This window comes from Rhopilema esculentum, chromosome 14 (genome assembly GCF_057945365.1).
Source record: "Rhopilema esculentum isolate cy_ngs chromosome 14, ASM5794536v1, whole genome shotgun sequence".
In the NCBI taxonomy this organism is placed as follows: Eukaryota; Metazoa; Cnidaria; class Scyphozoa; order Rhizostomeae; family Rhizostomatidae; genus Rhopilema; species Rhopilema esculentum.
This window is the reverse complement of record NC_142828.1, coordinates 1,221,142-1,239,996: the sequence shown is the minus strand read 5'-3', so window position 1 is coordinate 1,239,996 and position 18,855 is coordinate 1,221,142. Positions and strand designations below refer to the sequence as shown.

At 34.8% G+C, this 18,855-nt stretch overlaps 2 protein-coding genes across 3 annotated transcripts; one reads left to right on the top strand and one right to left on the bottom strand.

Annotated features, from left to right (window-relative positions):
- Positions 1–1,025: 1,025 nt before the first annotated feature.
- On the bottom strand, positions 1,026–6,262 carry LOC135696030 (E3 ubiquitin-protein ligase MARCHF5). The gene is made up of 3 exons (XM_065215293.2): positions 6,103–6,262; positions 3,357–4,053; positions 1,026–2,364 (listed from the first exon to the last, which is right to left on the bottom strand). Exons 1-3 carry the CDS (start codon positions 6,201–6,203, stop codon positions 2,245–2,247), a joined length of 918 nt encoding a protein of 305 aa, XP_065071365.1. The 5' UTR covers positions 6,204–6,262; the 3' UTR covers positions 1,026–2,244.
- Positions 6,263–8,882: 2,620 nt separating this feature from the next.
- On the top strand, positions 8,883–17,348 carry LOC135696482 (DENN domain-containing protein 10). 2 transcript variants are annotated; one of them, XM_065215878.2, is made up of 9 exons: positions 8,883–9,007; positions 11,157–11,350; positions 11,994–12,026; positions 12,291–12,489; positions 13,780–13,891; positions 14,958–15,127; positions 15,612–15,650; positions 15,756–15,850; positions 16,803–17,348. In XM_065215878.2, exons 1-9 carry the CDS (start codon positions 8,893–8,895, stop codon positions 16,974–16,976), a joined length of 1,131 nt encoding a protein of 376 aa, XP_065071950.1. In that variant the 5' UTR covers positions 8,883–8,892; the 3' UTR covers positions 16,977–17,348. The 2 variants fall into 2 exon arrangements, with proteins under 2 accessions (XP_065071950.1, XP_088968495.1); XM_089112369.1 differs by lacking the exon at positions 8,883–9,007 and adding an exon at positions 10,380–10,500.
- The last annotated feature ends 1,507 nt before the right edge of the window (positions 17,349–18,855 follow it).

The window sequence follows — 18,855 nt, the reverse complement described above, 5'->3', positions numbered from 1 at the left end:
GCCCACTCCTGAGATGCTTCCACTCTGAAGAAATTTCCTTCCAAAAGGAAATGAAATTGGAAGAAAAAAGGAATAGAAATACAAGGATAGCAAAGACATTTTTTTAAATCTTTTCATTATTCATTTTCATTTTCATTTTTCAAAATTCATTTTGTTCTAGATTATCTTTGCCTTTTATTCTGGCTTGAAAACATTGCTTATATATTCTTCAGTATAAACAGAATCACCGACGTCGATGCTGTTTTCTGACGATGACACTAGCTTTTAAAAATCTTTTTAAGATGTAAACTTAATGCGAAAACATGATGGCTAAGGAAGCAACTGTGAGGGATCAAGCATCTTAATTTGAAAAGAAAGTTTATAAAGAAAGTATAGAAAGCACTTGATGACTGTTATAATGATCGCCTTGTTTAGTTTTTTTCGAATTGCAAAATCTTTTTCGAATAGATTTTCCCGATGTATGCACTAGGGGCCAGGCGCACAGGGGACATAGGGGGCACATGTCCTCAATTTGTCAAAATCAGAAGCTATGTTTTCCTATTTAAAGCCTATGCTGTTGCTGTGCCCCTTTTTGCCTTAATATGCCTCTACCCACAATTACCTCCTATGTCTATGCTCCAATGCGATAACTATTTTGCTGTGTGAATGAGTTCTGGGTGCCATTTAATTGTAACAGTTTGGTCAAGCAGGTTAGTTGGGCACTTTGTCACTGCAGCATGCTGTAGCTAGGCAGCCATTTTGCAACCAATTTTGCCATGTTTGAAGCCTTTTCGCAAATAAACATGGAAGGAAATCAGTAGAAAATTTGAACACAAAGAAGGGAAAAAATATGGAAAATTCGTTATTGGAAAGTGGAAGCACTGCACTCTTGATACGGAAATATCACAAGTTGAAAGTGAAAATTCCCACTTAACGTGTCACAAACCTGTTTGATTATAGGCTATAGAGAACAAACTTTAGCAGCTTGAATTAGTTACAATCGACCAGTTGTGCACAAAGGACTTCCTTGGACAAAATAAAAAGGATAGTTTGCGATATTTTGTCATACTATTTTGCGGCATTATGTGAACGAACCAATCAAAAATAAAAAAATCAAATTAATTATATATAAAGACTAATGAAACATAAGAAGCAAACAAGTTTACAATATCTAAAACGAACATTTTCAAGAGGATAAGTAATTATTTAAATAAATCACAACGGTTTGGAAAACTAAATCTAAACTGAATGAAATTAAAATCTTTGCATCAATATTGGTTTGTGTTGCCAAAGTCTCATTTCCACGTGGACTTCTCGATCAATACCGCAAGCTGGGGCTATTCACTCATTACAAATTTTCCCAGTATGCAGAGCATGGCAATGGCATACCAAAGATGCAATGTGTAGAGCTGAGGGCACATTAGAAAACTTCGTTTATGGAATTGAAATTTGATAGTGCTGGTACACCTGAGTGGGGTGTTTTTGGTTTTTGTGCATATACACCTCAGGTGCAGGCCTGTTGGGGCACGTGTCAAAATCGACAATACTATCCAACTGGAAATTCTTTGTAGTTATAAGAACTCCATTACAACAACAAGATGCTAACTTGAATTGGTTACTTAAATCGTATACAGTGTAAACATCCAGGGATGACTGCAATCAAGGTGGACAAAGGGGCATAGCAGCCAAAGTGTAGATTTCAAAGATTTCAAAAAAAGGAAAATTGTTTAAGTTCAAAAGGGGAAGGGGATTTTATCAACTGCCCCTTTGGCCCTCATTGAGCAGGCACCCATGCAAGCTCCAGGAGATAGTAAACTTGATTTTAATGAAAACTATTTTTGAAAAGATGTGGGAAGTTTTGGCAATAAATGTAAATATAATAGTGTTTAATATTCATACAGAATTCTCAGATGGAAAATTTGGATTACCAACAGCTATAAAAAGGAGGTAACAATTTTGATAAGAGAATTTGCCCCTGATCAACAAAAATATTTGCTAAACCTTCTAAATACTTTGCTAAAAGCTGTAACATTGTGCACATTGCAAGTAACAGACAGAAGCATTACTTCATTACAGCCAGTTTGATTAACAGCTTCTCACTCTACCTAATTTTGCAATCCTGCTTTCTGTGAAATGCTGTAAAACTTAAGCAAGCGAAAAGCAAAACTGAGTGGAAACATGCCAATAACACTTGACCTAATACATTATATTTGACCATCACCCTTGAGCTAATAAGCATCTTTAGTGGTTCCTTTGTAGGTTCCATTATAGTGCAGATGAATTCTGAGGGTACTCCTCGATAGTTCTTCGACACAACCTCAAGTATTGCTGCTGCTTGAAATACATACGTATGACACCCTTTACAGCCACAAACACCAAACCACCCTGCAAAACAATATGGATGCTTGCTTAAATGAATTTAAGTGTATCTAAACTAAGGTACTTTGCAAGAAAGAAAAGCAATAACAAACAGTCAATTTTTTTGAATTGCCACTTGTACTTGCATGACCAAATGGCCAATAAAAAAATAATATTTCAGAAACAAAAATCATTGGTTATCATTTTACAGAAGCAGTCTTTTAATTAAGTAGATAACAGTCTATAGGTAATATTGAAATGATTTCAGCGATTTTATAATTTCATTATGCAGACAGTCTTTTGGTGGTACAAAACTTGAAAATGGCTTCAAAAAGAGGAAACATTTGAGTAAACTAAAGCTTTTCATCTGACACTCTTAAGAGTTTAAAACGTCAGAACATAGATCGAAAACTCTACGCTAGGAAATATATATATATCCAGTTGTGGATCGAAATAGGCCAATCAGAAACACAAGCACATGAATGTTGAGGTTGACCAATCAGTGCCGCTTGCCTATTGAGAATGTTACCAATGGAGTCCTAGGGTGAAACAAACTCCTTCTGTCTACACAATAGCGGTTTTTTCGTGCTTATGTAGATAGATTCCAAAACTGCTAGATGGAACGACGATCAATTTCATTATGACTCAACTGATTTTAATTGTAAACTATTCCTTTTTATATTGCACTATTCTACATTGATTCACATTTTTCTTTATTAGAGTTCCTAAAAAACTATTCAGTATTTATATTTCAAACATTATATATCAATCTTTAGACAAGTTGATATATAGACAACTGATGTGGTTGCAGTATTATATAGAAGTACCTGTAATGTTTTTCATAACCTTGAATTTTCACCAAAAAATATAGTCAGCATTTAGTGAATACTTTTAACTATGTATTAACTCATTCAATTATATTGTAATTTTGTTGTTTTTTCTCAGCTCATAGCTCTGTTCCTTGATTATTTTTATTCCTACATTGTTGTAATATAATAAAGTATAGTAAAATGTTGTACCAATAATGTTCTTTTGAATGCACTGTGTACACTCTTGAAGCAATAATTTCCAAATGCTGATGCAAATGTGGGAAGCAGAAGTGCACCACACAAGACTCTTGTAGAATAAACAAAATCCATGCCATTTCCACCTTCAACTGGCACTCTTGCAGAATCCTCAACACTCCCTTCTGGCTCCTTTATTCCAATCCACGATGAAAGCTTTGGTGAGTGTTTTCTCCAGAGCTGTAGTAAATAATCATCCCATTTCACCATGCGACCAAGGATAAGGCCAAAAGGTATAACTGGTAAAAAAGCTAAAAGAAACAGGGGATCTTCTTTCTCCATCATTTCAAAAGCAGTCTTATGGCCCACAGTCTGCATAACTGTTATTGCTCCATATGTAACTGCTGACCAATATAGAGAGCCAAGGACAATGCCACCAGCCAAAGCAGGGCAAACCTTATTGAGAAGTTTGTCCCCGTAGTCAATAATTATAAGGACAGGACCAAATGATGGGTATTTAATACGATATTCAGTGTTGCACTGGGGACAGAAAACACGCACTGTGGGATTATTTGCTTGCTTCTCATCAATCCACCTTTGCAAGCAAACAACATGAACCCATCTGGCTGATCCCCGGCACAAACATGGATTTATCCACTTGGCATCTGGTTCGTCTTCTTCTGTTGCAAAACATACCCAACAGCATTTTCCTCTAAAACATAAACAGAACAAGCTAGAAAAAACAATTAATACAAACAACAACATTATACAACTAATGAAATACTTAGGTATGAAATTTCCTGTACATTGTCCAGAATCTTACGGGGAATTTTGCACCCAAACAAAGATGAAGAAAAATATTTTTAACAATGCTTAGATGAAAAACCATTTTTCAGGTGATATTTAGCTTAACATCTATCCTAATTTTTAGGCATCCTTTTGTGATTTTGAGAGGGTACAAATCAACTTTCCACACCTCTATGATCAAGTAACTATTTTTGGTCCTTATCAAAATACTTCACCAGGGAATTCTCAAAATGTTAGTTCCATGACATAAAGTTACCCTACTACAAAGCTTCATATAGGTTATATGCTGAAATCGGTTCTTTTTATCTGTTGCTGCTAACAAAAAAGTCCTTCAAGTGCAGATGTACCCATATCAAGACCAATTTGTTTTGGAATCTAATTTTCATGCAGACCATCAAAGGGATGGGTAGTTTGTTCAGGCAAACCCTACATGGAGACATTATGCATTTGCCATTTTCATTTCTTCTTCAAGTATATATTCAAAGTTACAATTTATAATTCTTTCAATTATTCACTGTTAATCTTAGCTCTTATTGTTAAGTTTGACAGGTTACTTTTTTAAAAAAATGTGCAAAGTGCAAAATAAGGCTATGTTTCCATTTCATTATTTTTGACCACTTTTGCTTCATTCCACTTTTCTCCAACATAATGCAATCAAAACTTATGACATGTTATGACAAAATTTCACCCTGACAAAGTTTTTAAAGATAATTAAGAAGTGCTAATGAGAATAATGACAAAATTGGCATTGACTAGATTAAAAGGATACACTAAGTACACAAATTATAAGCAAGAAAATAATATATAAGCTGGCATGGCCAGTATTTGCAGGGTGATGTTTTGACCATTCTATGATTGAAATCAAAAAATTAAAAATTTGTTAGTTTCTATGAAAAATTGCTAGTTCAGCTCTACATTTTGAGCTATTATTCACAACAGAATGAATGCAAAATTCATCCAATATTGAATGTCACTTTTATAAATATGTTTCAACATGTTAAGTTGAATCTTCAAGGGGTGGAAAATAATGATCTGACATAGTGAAAGTCTGAAGTATCCCAGGTCTGCCTTTATGGATTCAACTGTGTGTATAAAGTCTAAAAATCAATAAACACATAAAATTGTCAAAGAAAAATTGTATTTCTAATTGCTGCTATAACCTATAATGTTAGAATTAGAACGAGTTTACTTCAGTGTTACAATTGAGTATCAATGTCAAGCCATGGGTAAATACATCACCTCCAGTAGTATGTTAGAAAGTTATAGACTATCAAAGGAAACATTCATTTGAGGTTTCACTCACCAAAGCTTTGCCAGGGGCATTTGGATATTTTGAATCATTATTTCCTAGTAAACTTAAAATAACACTTTCTGAGTATTGCATAACTGTACAGAAATCACATATTTACATCAAATATGAAACTGTTCTGTAAATTGTTTTTTAAAAAAAAGGCTAGCCTATATTTTTTTATCATATAGTTAAACTGTTATCTCTTATAGCTTACAGCAAGAAAACCTTTGCCGTTTTCTTGGCAAATGTTAACAAAAATCGAAAAGGAACGATCCCGTTTTAAAATGACGATGATATGAAATCAGATCGGGCATTTTAAATTAAAAGCAAATACATTGCTTCGGCTGCACGATTGTCTCTTTAATGAGCTTACACAAAGGGTGCTGCCTCCAACAGAGAAAGGAATACGAATTTTCAGGCGACAAAGGAAACAATTCAAAGACATACGTAGATAAGAAAAGCGTAGATAATTAAAGAACAATGCAGATCCATAAATTGTGAGATTCACCACAGTTTCAAGTTCATCTTCCAGGCTTACACCTGACTTAAATTCAGTTTCTAAGGGCTAATCTTTACATGGCCTACCAAACATACAGCTCTGCAATGCCTGTAGTGGTTACTTCCTTAAAAGGAATGTTGTTCAGTTAAAATATCAGTATATACCTTTCACTCTGGGTCCTATCTCGCTGAACAACACCCGTGTATTCTCCATCCTTTCCGGGATTTCTTCCACTATCGAAACACTCCCCATCATTTTCCATCATCCTCTTTCTTCGCGTCCTGTGGGCGGCCGTTCAAGAAATCACCTTCGCAGAGGTTTATTCTTCGAAAATTCCATTCATTTTGTGGGTCATCCGTGCTGTTCTTCTTGAAAACTAATCATTTTATTTCGAAAGAGGAAAAATATCATGGAAGGGTGGGGAGATAAATTCCAGAAACGTAATTTCGTTTTCAGGGAAACCAAATTTGCATTCTCAAATTCAGCCACATGACTTTGAAGGAATCTATAAAGCGCTGAAATACTGTGTTTCATTGATTTCAGTAGTATTTCGAATGTACCGTAAATATTCTTTTAAGCCCCCTCTCAATTAAGCCCCCTCTCCTATCAGCCCCTTTTTTAGAAGTAAAAATTTAATTTGCCCTCTGTCTATTTAGCCCCCTCACAAAAAATTTCACTGATGCCAAAATAAGTAAACTTGACAAAAAACAGATTTTCATTTTATTCATTGGTCGTTCAAATTAAAATGTCTCTTCCAGTCATGACAGATCCGAAGACAAAGATTTGATGTGCCTTTTACCAAAATCTGACGCTGGTAAGGGTTGCTAAAAGTAGGCAGTGTGATTGGTAATTTTTCATTCTAGGGAGGTGTTTGGCTTCATTTGTGAACAAAGTGAGGCCCCGTTCACATTGCTCCGGATTCAAATGAAAAAGGATAAAAAAGTATCTGTTTGTGCCTTGCGTTCACACTGCTCCACCTTGAAAACGGAGACTTTTGAAAACGCACTTTGCAAAAACGTAGACTTTTGAAAACGGAGTCTTTTGAAAACGCGAAAACGCAGTGTGAACACCGAAAACGGATACTTTCGAAAACGCTAACAACAACAACAACAATACAGCAAGATGCTTAGACCGCGCCAATTTAAACAATTTTTCTTAACATGGCTGATTAACTCGAAGTTAGTACACTACTCGGAGGAATATAAGTGGCAGTGAGTTGTCTAAAAAGTTTTTAGCAGTCGCGAGTGCTGTAGACCAGTTAGTGGCGTTTTCCTTTTTATCAAGAGCGGAGCAATGTGAACGCGTCCTCTTTTTTTACCGTTATCAAATGTATCCGGAGCAGTGGGAACAGGCAAAACGGATCGATATGAAAACGGATAAAAACGAATACGGAGCAATGTGAACATAGCGGCTAAAAATCTTCGTTTTCAAGATAAAACATTTTTCAAACTGCATTTTACAATACCTCAGCCTCAGCTTGCTCTTAATTTGTTTTTAATTTTTGACCAATTTTGAGGCTCGTGTTCTTATAAAATGGTTCTTGTGAAAAATACCATTGTTATGAAAATGCCATATGTACAGAGAGCGATGGGGAAATTTGTGTTATAATGAAAACGATAGCCTGCGTGCAAACTTTACTTTCCGTTGCGTTTACTTTCCTTCGCAACGGAAAGTGAAGTCTGCACGCAGGCTATGAAAGCGATATAAAAAGTAAATATAGGAGCCCAAATGTTGAACTCAGGGCCAAATTAAAACGCAAGACAGTCAACATCACTGACGTCCTCAAGCGCTTTAGTCTTGAAATTAATTGATTTAAGAGCACATGAAATATAAAAGCAGAAGTTTGGTAGGAAATTAAACAAAATTGTAAACGCCTTGTTACGCGGTCAGATTTTGTCATTAGACATAATGATTCATGTGAATGTACTCTACCCAAGAAACATAAGTAGTAATTTTCTGTTTTTATAATAAAAATCAGTAAAATTTTTGTGAAATTTGTCGTTGAATGAGAATGAAACTTGAAATTTAAAATTTGATATTGGCAATTTGGTTTTGCGGCGTAGCTAGGAATTTTTGGTGGTAAGGTGAATTTTAGCTAATTCGCAAAAGCTGTTTTCGTTTATGACATTGTAATGGCTCGGTATCTTAAATTTGTTATCTATAACATAAAAACACAAATAAAATATAAAAATTATTTCTCTAAGGACCTTTTAACAGTAAAAGCACTGGCATTAAAACGTTGCTAACATGGAAATTTATCAACAGAAAGCATTCCATTTTATTTTCTTACTGCAACGATCAGCAAAAAGACTGGATCAAATTGGCGGACGAGGCCCATGCCTCACAATTTAATTGCGATGTTCTGCTGATACAATTGCATTTTGAATGTTAACATAAAATCAAAATCTTGTAATAAGTTTAATCATAATCATATTTCGATTTCATTTTTTGCATGCTACTGCTCCTGTTATATATAGGATAAAGTGTCATCCTAGATAGAAAGAGGTTAAAGGCAATCGACACAGGTAAAAGTGGCTTACAGCCACTTGACACAGAGAAAAATATGTGAACATTTTCAACCTTTATGAAAAGCGGCGAAACCCTAAAGTGGATTCACGTGAGTAGTTTCAAATTCCTTTTAAACGCGCGTGTTCTGATCGAGTTATTTTTGGATTCGCTGTACTTATAGATGCCAAATGCCTTTGAATGTTACGCAACAGATCATGCCTCGACGCTCTTTGGTCTCACAAAATATTCCGACAAATATTTGGTGGATCTTCATGAAATACTCCCAACCCCCACCCCTGGCCCGGTTTAACGCCACTGTTTAAAGCTCTATTGTTTGATATAACATATTCTTCGTCTTCGCACATAGCGGAAGCACAGTTGACAATCTTTTACCTCTGTTTCTAAAAAGGGGGTATGTTTCCCCCATCTTCGAAGAAAACTCTTTGATGAAGAACTCTGATGAGCTGTCTCTCTTTCAATGTCCCTTCAGCCTCGTTTACCTGCCGCAACTAAAGATGGTTCCAGGAAAGGGAGCTCCGCCTGATGTTCTTGGTATTTTAGGTAAGCAATTATTACAGCATTGTTTGTAAATAATGGTTACTATGGTTTTCACTTATTTTCGTTTCCCTACTGTTCATTAATAAGCCAATATAAGCGCAATTTGATGTAGCCACAGTAATCTTTTCTGTTTATTGTCGGGGGGTAAATGAAATGTCAACAACAAACAACGTTTATTCATTTATTGATTTAAATGAATAAACGTTTTTTCTTTTGATTTGCTTTGATCCAGACTAGAGACAATGTTCTCTCCAGCAAATAATCTTGTAAAAGATTGTATTGTTAAATATTAGCACTGCAGTTTTGAGATTTTTTGGTTAAGGAGAATGCCTCAAAATCTTTTGTTATTCTACATTTCTATATAAGCCTTATCTTGATAAGCTCTGCAGAATGCATTTATGTCCAACCTATGGTATTTACAGGACCCTAAAAACTTACAAAGGTTCACTGGTTTATTTTTATAGTTGATTTCTCTAGTAATTGCATTTTTTGCCATTAATTTTTTGCCTGAAGAGAACAGCCTACTCTGTCTTGCAGATCAAAAATAACGACCAAAACATGCAATTCCATAATCGAGGGGCATTTACTGGTAAACCCAGTTTGCATGAAAAACTATAATGGTGACATGTTTCAGATTATGAAAAAAGGCAACATGTTTCAAATCAATCCATCTCTGTAAAAATGAAAAGAACACCACTATTGTCTAGAAGGAAGGAGTTTTTTTGCATCTTAGGATCCATTTGTAACATTTTCTATAGGCAAGCAGCACTGATTAGACAACCTCAAAAGTAATGTGGTCATGTTTCTGATTGGCCTATTTCGATCCTTACGGCAACAGATTCATCACTTCCTGGAATTTCCTCTGTGCCCCTTGCAAAACCCAATAATCCACGTTCCATCAACACAAGTTTCATGTTTTATTTCCAGCTTTGATAGTTTGTACCGCCAAGAGGTTCAATTTTCGTAATTTCGGCCATCTTTCCTTGATTCTTGACACAACCACGTTCCTTCTCGACAAAATATTCCAAAGTTTACTCACGTCGAAGAGACAAACGAACGTCACATATCTACCGCCGATTTACACCGTTATTCCAGCAAATAACTAGGCCGAGAAGCGCTCCCTGGGCCCCTAACCTGTTAAAACTTACCACGCTGCTTTACCCTCGAATGTGTTAGCCATTGTATTAGGCCTGGTTTTGTTCAATTAACGTTATATAATCATGTTTGTTCGTATTCATGCCTGGTCACAGCTTCGGATAAATTTAAACACTTTTCGTTTGACAGGAGCGATCACTCCCGATCGCATCAGCACTTGCGCAAACCCAACTACGCAAGCGTTTGATCATTCAGGCAAAACGGCAAATTGTGAGGAATAAATATCAGTTAACACAATTCTAGTTGTCTTTTGTGAATCAAGCAAGTGACATAGACAATACAAAGCCGGTACATCAAAACACAGGAAACAAAGCCAGTACATCAAAACACAGAAAATATAAGTAAGCTGACTTAACCACATCTCAGTAAAAAAATGCTTTTGAAAAATCAATTCCACAGACAATGTTTGGGAATACTTTAGGTACTGGTATTTGAACTACAATATCATTGAGGACATTTTCTGGGCAGTAAAAGCGTTTTTAAAAAGAAATAGAACAACATTTTGCGATCATGTGGCATTTACGATCATCCAGCAATGACCTTCGTTGTGTCCATAAAGTTTATGAACGAAGCATATTTATACTGGGTATTTAATCTTTCCTAGAGTACATTAAAGGTCATCGTAACAGGTCTTTTTCATTTGATGTTACCTTTAACAAAAGAGTGCCTTATAACAGGAACAATTTTTTCATTATCAGAGTGATTGCTTAAGCGCAAAGAAATCACATGAGCAATGAGCCACTCATGTGGGCTTTTTCTTACAAAAAGGCCTGATGGTCCCAGCAGAAAATTTGATTTTTCCCATTTTCTTGTTCTATCTTTTGTCAGGTGACCTCCTGTGAGATGTCAGGCTTAATTTTTGTTGATGATATAATCAACCTGTCTTCGTTAATATTTTGACCTAAAACAAGGTGAAATTAAATGAATTTGTTTAGTTGTGATGTTGTGCGACTTTTGATAGTCTCTTGTAACAGATATCATATGAAATATCTTTTAGAAAAAGATAATAATGGAGATCTACTTTGGACTTGGACATATCCATCGATTGAGAAAGAACTTAAAGAACTCTTGATGAAGAAGTGTCCTTTGGCATGTGGTATTGATGGCACACCATTTGTCTATGGCCAGTTCAATAAAAGTTGGTACCATTTTATAACAGTGAAAATATCAGAAAATTCTAAATTGCCAATGGTTTGTATACCTTGTTCTTCCTTGATTTTTCCCTGTATCTCTTTTTCCTAACTAATCCGTGACTCAGCAAAATTTTTCGTAAATCACACACAGACAGTTTAAGTTTTTACCTGCCACCTTTCCTTGGCCTCTTTTGGCCTTTCATATTTGACAATGCTATTACTTGGCCTTTTTATTGAATTTCTGTCCAGAAAGATAACAAGGAATTCATTGGCAGATCATAATGTACCTGTAATAATCAGCTTTCACCTGCAAGTTAAGTCTTTTTTATCTTTTTGGAGTTGAACTGAAGAGCATCAGACAATGAGAACTTTCAGTGTCAAGGACATGGCACATAGCAACATCCAACTTTGTCTATCTTCTTTATCTTTGTAAAAATGAACACCAATTTAATAATTAAGTTTGGAATTTATGTTACACAAAGCAAAGATTCATTCAAGATAATTTGAAATGTAGAAGTGGATGTTTCCTTCATTTCCAGGGCAATGGAAGGACATCACACCAAAATCCAATCATTATCCAACACCCCCAATCCTTGCCTTTCAAATCAGCCTTTGTTCAGGATGCTTTTGTTCAGCTTTTTCAAGCATTTTATGAATAGCTTTTTCTTTCTATTGGTAATTCTTTATGAACCTTCTTCTAGGTGACTGCTATAAGTTTGGTCATCATTTCAAAGGTTTGTTTCTAACCTTGTTTTAATTTTTAACTTTTATAGATACCATTCATTTTTTTTCTGCAAAATACAGATGTAACTCGTTGCCTTTTATGTTGATTGAATGAAAAATGATGTCTATAAAAAATCGAAATCAAATTTTGAACAAGTTTTACTCAATGTTTAGTAATTTTTTTATTAATAAATCTACATTTTAGTAAGTAGATTTCTGAGGTTTGTTAGTTTTAGCATTGAAAAGAAATTGAAATTTCAAAACTTTTCTTACAGAATTTCAACCCAGAACTGTGCAATGCTGTTGGAACTGTCTTTCTGAAATCGTATTTAAAATCAGGAACCCCAACCAGCACATTGACAGGGTTCTTGACATTGTATACCAAGGGTTTTGTTGAGGATGATTCTACTGGAGCTATTGTTACATCAAAAGACTTTGACCCAAGGAATGCGTTGCTAAAGATCTGCTTAAAAGGTGGTGAAAATACACTTCTTCTTATAACCAAATAGAATTCGACTGCCTAACCATATCATAAAAGCTTTTAAACTTGTAAATCTTTGCTTCGCTAAGGTACAAAAAAATAAATCTCTTTTTAATTTTGTTCAAGCGTCCACTTGAAAGAAAGTGGAAACCAATTTTTATAAATATTCAGAGCAGTGAAATTGTTGCTCCGTTCTATTTAAAAAATAATTCACTGGCATGTAATGTTTCACTGGTACTCTGTCTGCAAAAGGAGACTCGTGCCATTTCCGTACTTGTGACTTAATGCAATGTCTGACTTGAATAGTTGTTGAATATTTCCTTTTGTCTAATTGTGGGTAGTGCAATACCAAACAATTTTTTCTGGGTAGTGCAATACTTTTTGAACATGTAATGAACATGAAGTGAAATTGTTTAATGAAAAATACACAACCAAGACAAGCATTATAATATTAAATGATTTTGTGTGACATGATGCTGTAATAATTGATATTTCAAGTTTGGTTAGAAAAAGGGCCTCTTTCACCGTACTGTTCTTTTAGTCATATGCAGGAAAGCTGTGTGGTTGTGGGTCTCAGGGACCGCGCACCAGTCTAAATGCGAGAGGGCTGAAAAGGGCGTGACCGAAATTTTTTGAGGCCACGCCCTCTAGAACGCCGGAAAACGCCCCTTTTAGAAAATACTGGCTTATTTCTACTGGGATTTTATAAACAATCTGATTCAGAGAAGATATCAATAGCTATAAAAATAGATAAAATTAGTTCGGGGATAACAAAACATCAAGAAAAACACCTAGAAAAGAAACAAAAAGGGTTCCTAGTTGAGAAAAACTACTACTTCTTAGGATTATACTATTCAATGTTGCGTTAGAACATAGCTAGAGTAAGCTTTCCAAAAAGTTTTCTAACGTATTATCGCAAAAAAGTGGAGGGGCTATAGCCCCTGCTAGCCCAATGGCTGCGCTGTGACTGGTGGGTCGTGGTTTTTGCACTTGAATTATTCTCAGATGCAATAAAACTGTGATCTTAAATCACTTGGACCCTCTCCAAATGAGGTTTCTTGCTCTGCCCTTGCTCAATGCCCATTAGTCAATGCAACTGTGTGCTCAATGATCGAATATGGTGGCTAGACAAGTTGTATTATACCAAATTTTGGCAAGGTTGGATTAGAGACAAGAACCATTATAACAATGACAACTCCTACATCAGATCAGAGTTGGCATTAAAGTTCGAACGAAGTTCATTTCTTTTTAATTTTCTTATCATTTTACTTCCCATTTTGCAGAAGTAATTCAGTTGTTTGGAGTGGAAGCCATCCTCATATACGCTGCACTACTTTTGAAAAAGAGGGTTGTTGTCTTCAGCAACAAGATTGACACCCTTCTTCATGTCTGCAGGTACTGCTTTGATTACATTTGTATCGCATTTGTATCGAATTCAGTTGGACACAGATTGTTTGATTTTTGGTAAAGATTATTTATGGAACAAATTTTTAAATGCTGACTTTCCTTCAGTTTAATAAAGCCTTAAAAAAACTTGGGGATAAATTATAAGTTATATGGATTTGATACTTAGCATTGTATTGTACTATAGGTGCAGATAAATTTTGAAGCATTTCCCAAATGAAAACAGGCATTCACGATCTTTGAAGGTTTTCAAGGAGGAAACTAAGGACAATGACATTTTAAATATATTGCAAATTAGGAACAAATGGACCAGAGACTTGTTTAAGCAGTTTGCTAGTAATACTGTGTGCTTGGACTGTTAATCATAACAATATATGTAAATTTAATAACCTTGCTGTTTATTAGTTAGTTAATCAGTTTGATTAAGCTTTCTTGTACGTAAACATAAAAGAAGTAGTGAAAAAATTGCTATAACATTGGGACATTCTCACTGACTGCCTATGGTTATATTAATGTCTCTGTAAGGACACCTCCTGCCTCACGTTTCTCTGATTGGTTACATTAAGTACTATCACTTTCAAGTTTCGAAAGTATATTTCTAAGACTCTAATAAATTTAGTATGTCCGTAGTTAAATCTGTTGTTGGGGTACATTTGAAAATGCGTATTTTTATAGTAGTTATTTTGCTATAATTTGGCCTATCATTCAAGGGGATCATTGTTTCCTTTAGTCTTTGCTGGAATACTTTCCAACTCGAAAAGCGAATATTTTATGCATTTAGCATGGCCATATGCAACTTCTATGATTTCATTTTAGTCTGTGCGTATGACAGAAGATTCTTATAGCACTTAGCTATGCAGTTTCCAAATGTCCGTATCTTTCAAAAAGAATTCGTTGTGTCTGTCCTTTTCTGTCCAACCAGCGTTCAACTCCAACTCAAGGTAGAAGTCATGGGAACAGCTATCATTGGATCATAAAAGTGACACCTAAGAAAGTCTTTATCTAAATTGCAGCCATCATGTGTATTTTTCCTGACAATTTTTCGTCCATTTTACAGGACCCTTCCTGCGTTGGTTTGGCATAGGCAGGATTGGAGTATTGTATCTCCATTTACAAGTTTCGATGATGCTGAAATAAACGAGCTGAAAAGAAGGCCTACATTTGTTGCTGGATTTATAGATCCGACGGTTGAAGAAAGGACAGACCTCTATGACATTTTTGTCAATTGTAAGAAACAGAGGCTTTTATACCTTAAGAATTTTAGAACTGTTTTCGAATGTATTTTTCCCACTTCAAGAAACGTAAATTTTTATACTTTGGTTTTTAGTTACCAGTGGTGGCAAACAAGACATTAAATCTTTCAAGCTTTTTGGCGAGAAACCTTTTTCTGCTAAATGAATGGGAGAGTTCCTGCTACATTCTTTCAAAAGGAAATAATATTCCTCGTTTCTTTTTCATGTTACATTGTCGAAAGAAAAACACAGTTTTATGTAACTTTTTGGGCCTTTTATGTTAGAATGAACTAGTTTTCCATTGCTCCCTCGGTTCATTGAAGTGTTCCTTAAATCCTTTTAATCTGAACATCATCACATGAATTCGTTTGGGTTCAGTCGAGCAGTACTGATGCCTTCGTCCTTTATATTCTATAGGAAAGTCAGTACCTTCGTTTTGTTTTAAGAAGGAAGAACTTGATATTATATTTTTATTTTAGTGCAAGATGGGGAAATAACTATCAATCCTGATGCAAAAGGTATGTATGATGTTATTATCTCCTTTCCTTTCTACCTTTTATTTATAATTCAGCTCTGTTTGTTTTATTTGAAGACGTCAATATTATAAAATTTTATAATTTCAGAGTACTTTCAAATGGGTAAACTTCACAAGGAGATTGCAGTGTCCCTAGTAGAGGCTGCAAACGATGAAGATGTCACCGACCAACAAGTAGTGAAGGTATGCCTAGGCCTAGTGTTTTAGCATAAGTCCTCACTATGCTGTTTACAAATGAAATTGATAAGAAATCATGCATTTTTTTATTTTCATTTGCGATGAAAGGTTTTGCTATTTAATGTACAATAGAAATGATTTTTGAATTAATTCGATTTGAAAATGATTCCTGTTGGTGTTATCGTTTGAAAACCGAAAGAATCTATCGGGAATTGCAAATATAGTTTAAAAGGCCTAAAGTAATTTAAAAGGCAAAACGGCATCAAACGGCAAGGCCCTGTCCACAAACTGGGTCTAAAAAAAATCTAAAAACTTATATTTTTGTGATTTTTTTAATTTTATGTGAATGTTGAAATGTAGGAAACATAATACCTAAAAGAGAAAAGCATTGCAGTTAGAGCGATTAATGATGTTTGAAATACTAAGTGAAGTATTGTGGCCAGTAGACAAGAGTCATAGGCAAGATAATCTTTATTCGAAGCCTAATCACCCTGCTTTTTCCTTTAAAAGACACTGACTGCTCATGCGCCAGCCAAGCATTTCCGTCTTCCCCTATTTTCATTTTTATTTGAAGATGATTAGGAAATGAGAAGTGTTGTTTTCTTTTCGTTATAATACCAAAAAGGTTTATGAGTGAACCGCGAAGGGCTTTGCTTGAGTCGTTCGGTATCTTTAGCTTTCCTGTCAGCCATCAACAGATGTCCTTAATCTGCAATTATCTTTTCCAATGATTCGCTATCTTTTTGTCATGAAATTCATTATCTTTTGTTATGAAATTTATGCTTGCCTTCTGTCATTATGCGATGTTTCCTCTATTTTCTGCCATCTTCAGATCTCTTGTATTATCTAGAGAACCAACTCAATTTGATTTGATGATTTCTTCCATTATAAGCCATTGATAATATCCAAACATAAAGATGTTTGATATAATCTTATCTTTTTAAATCCTTTTTTGCAGCTTTTGGCCGGCAAGACTAAAGATATAATTTCAAATCTGAAGTCACTTGGCATTAATGAAGACGGCGTTGAAGCTGGTATCACTCTGGAAACAATAAAGTCAAGAAACTTCTCTGCTGTTATGCAAAATTTTCTGCTTCATCTTGCATTTGCAGAGAATTTAGTGAAAAACTGATAAAATTTGTTCAGTCGGAAAGAAGAGAATTTCTTTTTAACTTGAGTTATCAGAAAACTATTTTTTAATTGAGGATTTAAATGAATAAACGCAGAATAGAAGGAACAATAGATATTGATAATTTTTACTATGTCAGAGAGGAATAAAGTTTGTATTATGCACAATTCTTTTTTCGTAGTCTATGTTTGTTAATTGCATTATTTTTATTGAAGTAAACTTCAAAGCAAATGACGTCGATACATGTTTCACTGTTGTTTCGAAGGAGTAAATGTTATCTGAATGCATCTTTTTTGAAAGCTACATTTCATGAAGCATTCTAAAAACCAGTTAAGCTTTTGCTGTAATTTGTAATTTAAAAATTTGTAAATTAAAGGCTTTGTCATTTCTTTTCACATATAAACAGTTCTTGTGCTCAAAGCAAATGAAGAAGTCGACAAATAGTTAAGTTTTTACTGTGGTAGAAGGGCATATGCCAAAAGTTTAAATTTACGACAATTCAACGAATCATTCGAATTGACAACCCGACGAATTGACAACCCAACGAATAAACTTGATTCGAATCAACGAATCAAGCTAATCAAGCTTCTAGAAAGGAAAGAACTTCATAGCTTTTTTTCTAGTATTCCAACCAAATGATCATAATTGCTGATAACTACTGTATTTTCTAAAAATATTTTAATTAGAAACTTGAATTGAAATTCAAAATAAAGGTGATAAAAAGCGATGAGCAATTCATTCCATGGAAATCACCTACACCTTTGGTAGACATTTTGTTGTTTTATCTTAAATATCCCTAGAAACATTTTTGTTTTGGGGAAAACCTTAGCCCCTCGGTAAAATGGGTTACTTTGAGATCAATTTGTATTTCCTTTCGCTTGGCAAATTGCTGTCCTTTAAATGCATATTTTTTTACTTCAAATAGCTTAGACCAATAGCTTCATTTCTATAGGTTTCATTTCAGCCCAGATAAACATGTAAAATGTTTAGTTAAACAGAAATTTGTGTTTGCGAATTTTAACTGTTAATCAAAATTTGAGCATTCGCATGGAGCAGTGTTCCATGAAAGATTGTTTGCTTCAAATTTAAAGCTTTGTGCTGATTAGCAACTGTTCAAGGGTGTGCAAATGCATTTATATAATGTGCAAAAACCTACAGTTTTCCGTGATTTAGTTTCTCTAAAAATCTGCTTTGGTCATTTGTCTGTTTACTGTACTGTTTTCTGTTGTTATCTCAAAGTTGAATATTTGATGGTTTGAAAATCAATAGAAAATATAACAAACATATTTTTTTGTACGACGTTCTTTGTACGATTTTTAATGGTAAAATTACCTTCCGATTTCAATATCTTTGTTATTGTGCTACAATTACATTCATTTTCACTAAATCTCATCCTTGTTTAAGACTTCTTGTTCATCTAGCTTTAAGTCGTATCCATAAGCCTTCAAACGAATGTCTAGCGTGAATGCAGACAAATGCGTTTAGCAAATCAGGTGACTGTATCATTTTATGTAGGTCTAGAAGCCATTAAAGATGCCAAAAATTTAAATACTGAAGCTGAGAATTATGTGGAATTGAAAACAAATATGTTCATATCTTCCATGTCGACGCAGCTAATGACAAAAAGCAGTGGCAGAAATTCATTTCTCAGGTTGTAGAGGGGGGGGGGCAATGCCCACAAAAATAAGCAAAGTTGCCGACAAATGGCATAATTTACCCGACAAAAGCGTGCCTTAACCGACAATTTAGCAAAACTTGGGGAAATCTGCCCCCCCCCCACACCTCCGCGTTTTGCACCACTGACAATAAGTTCATAGATACTATAGCTTCATGTGTGACTTCATAAATCTTTTTTTCGGCATATAATTAAGTAATTGCTTTG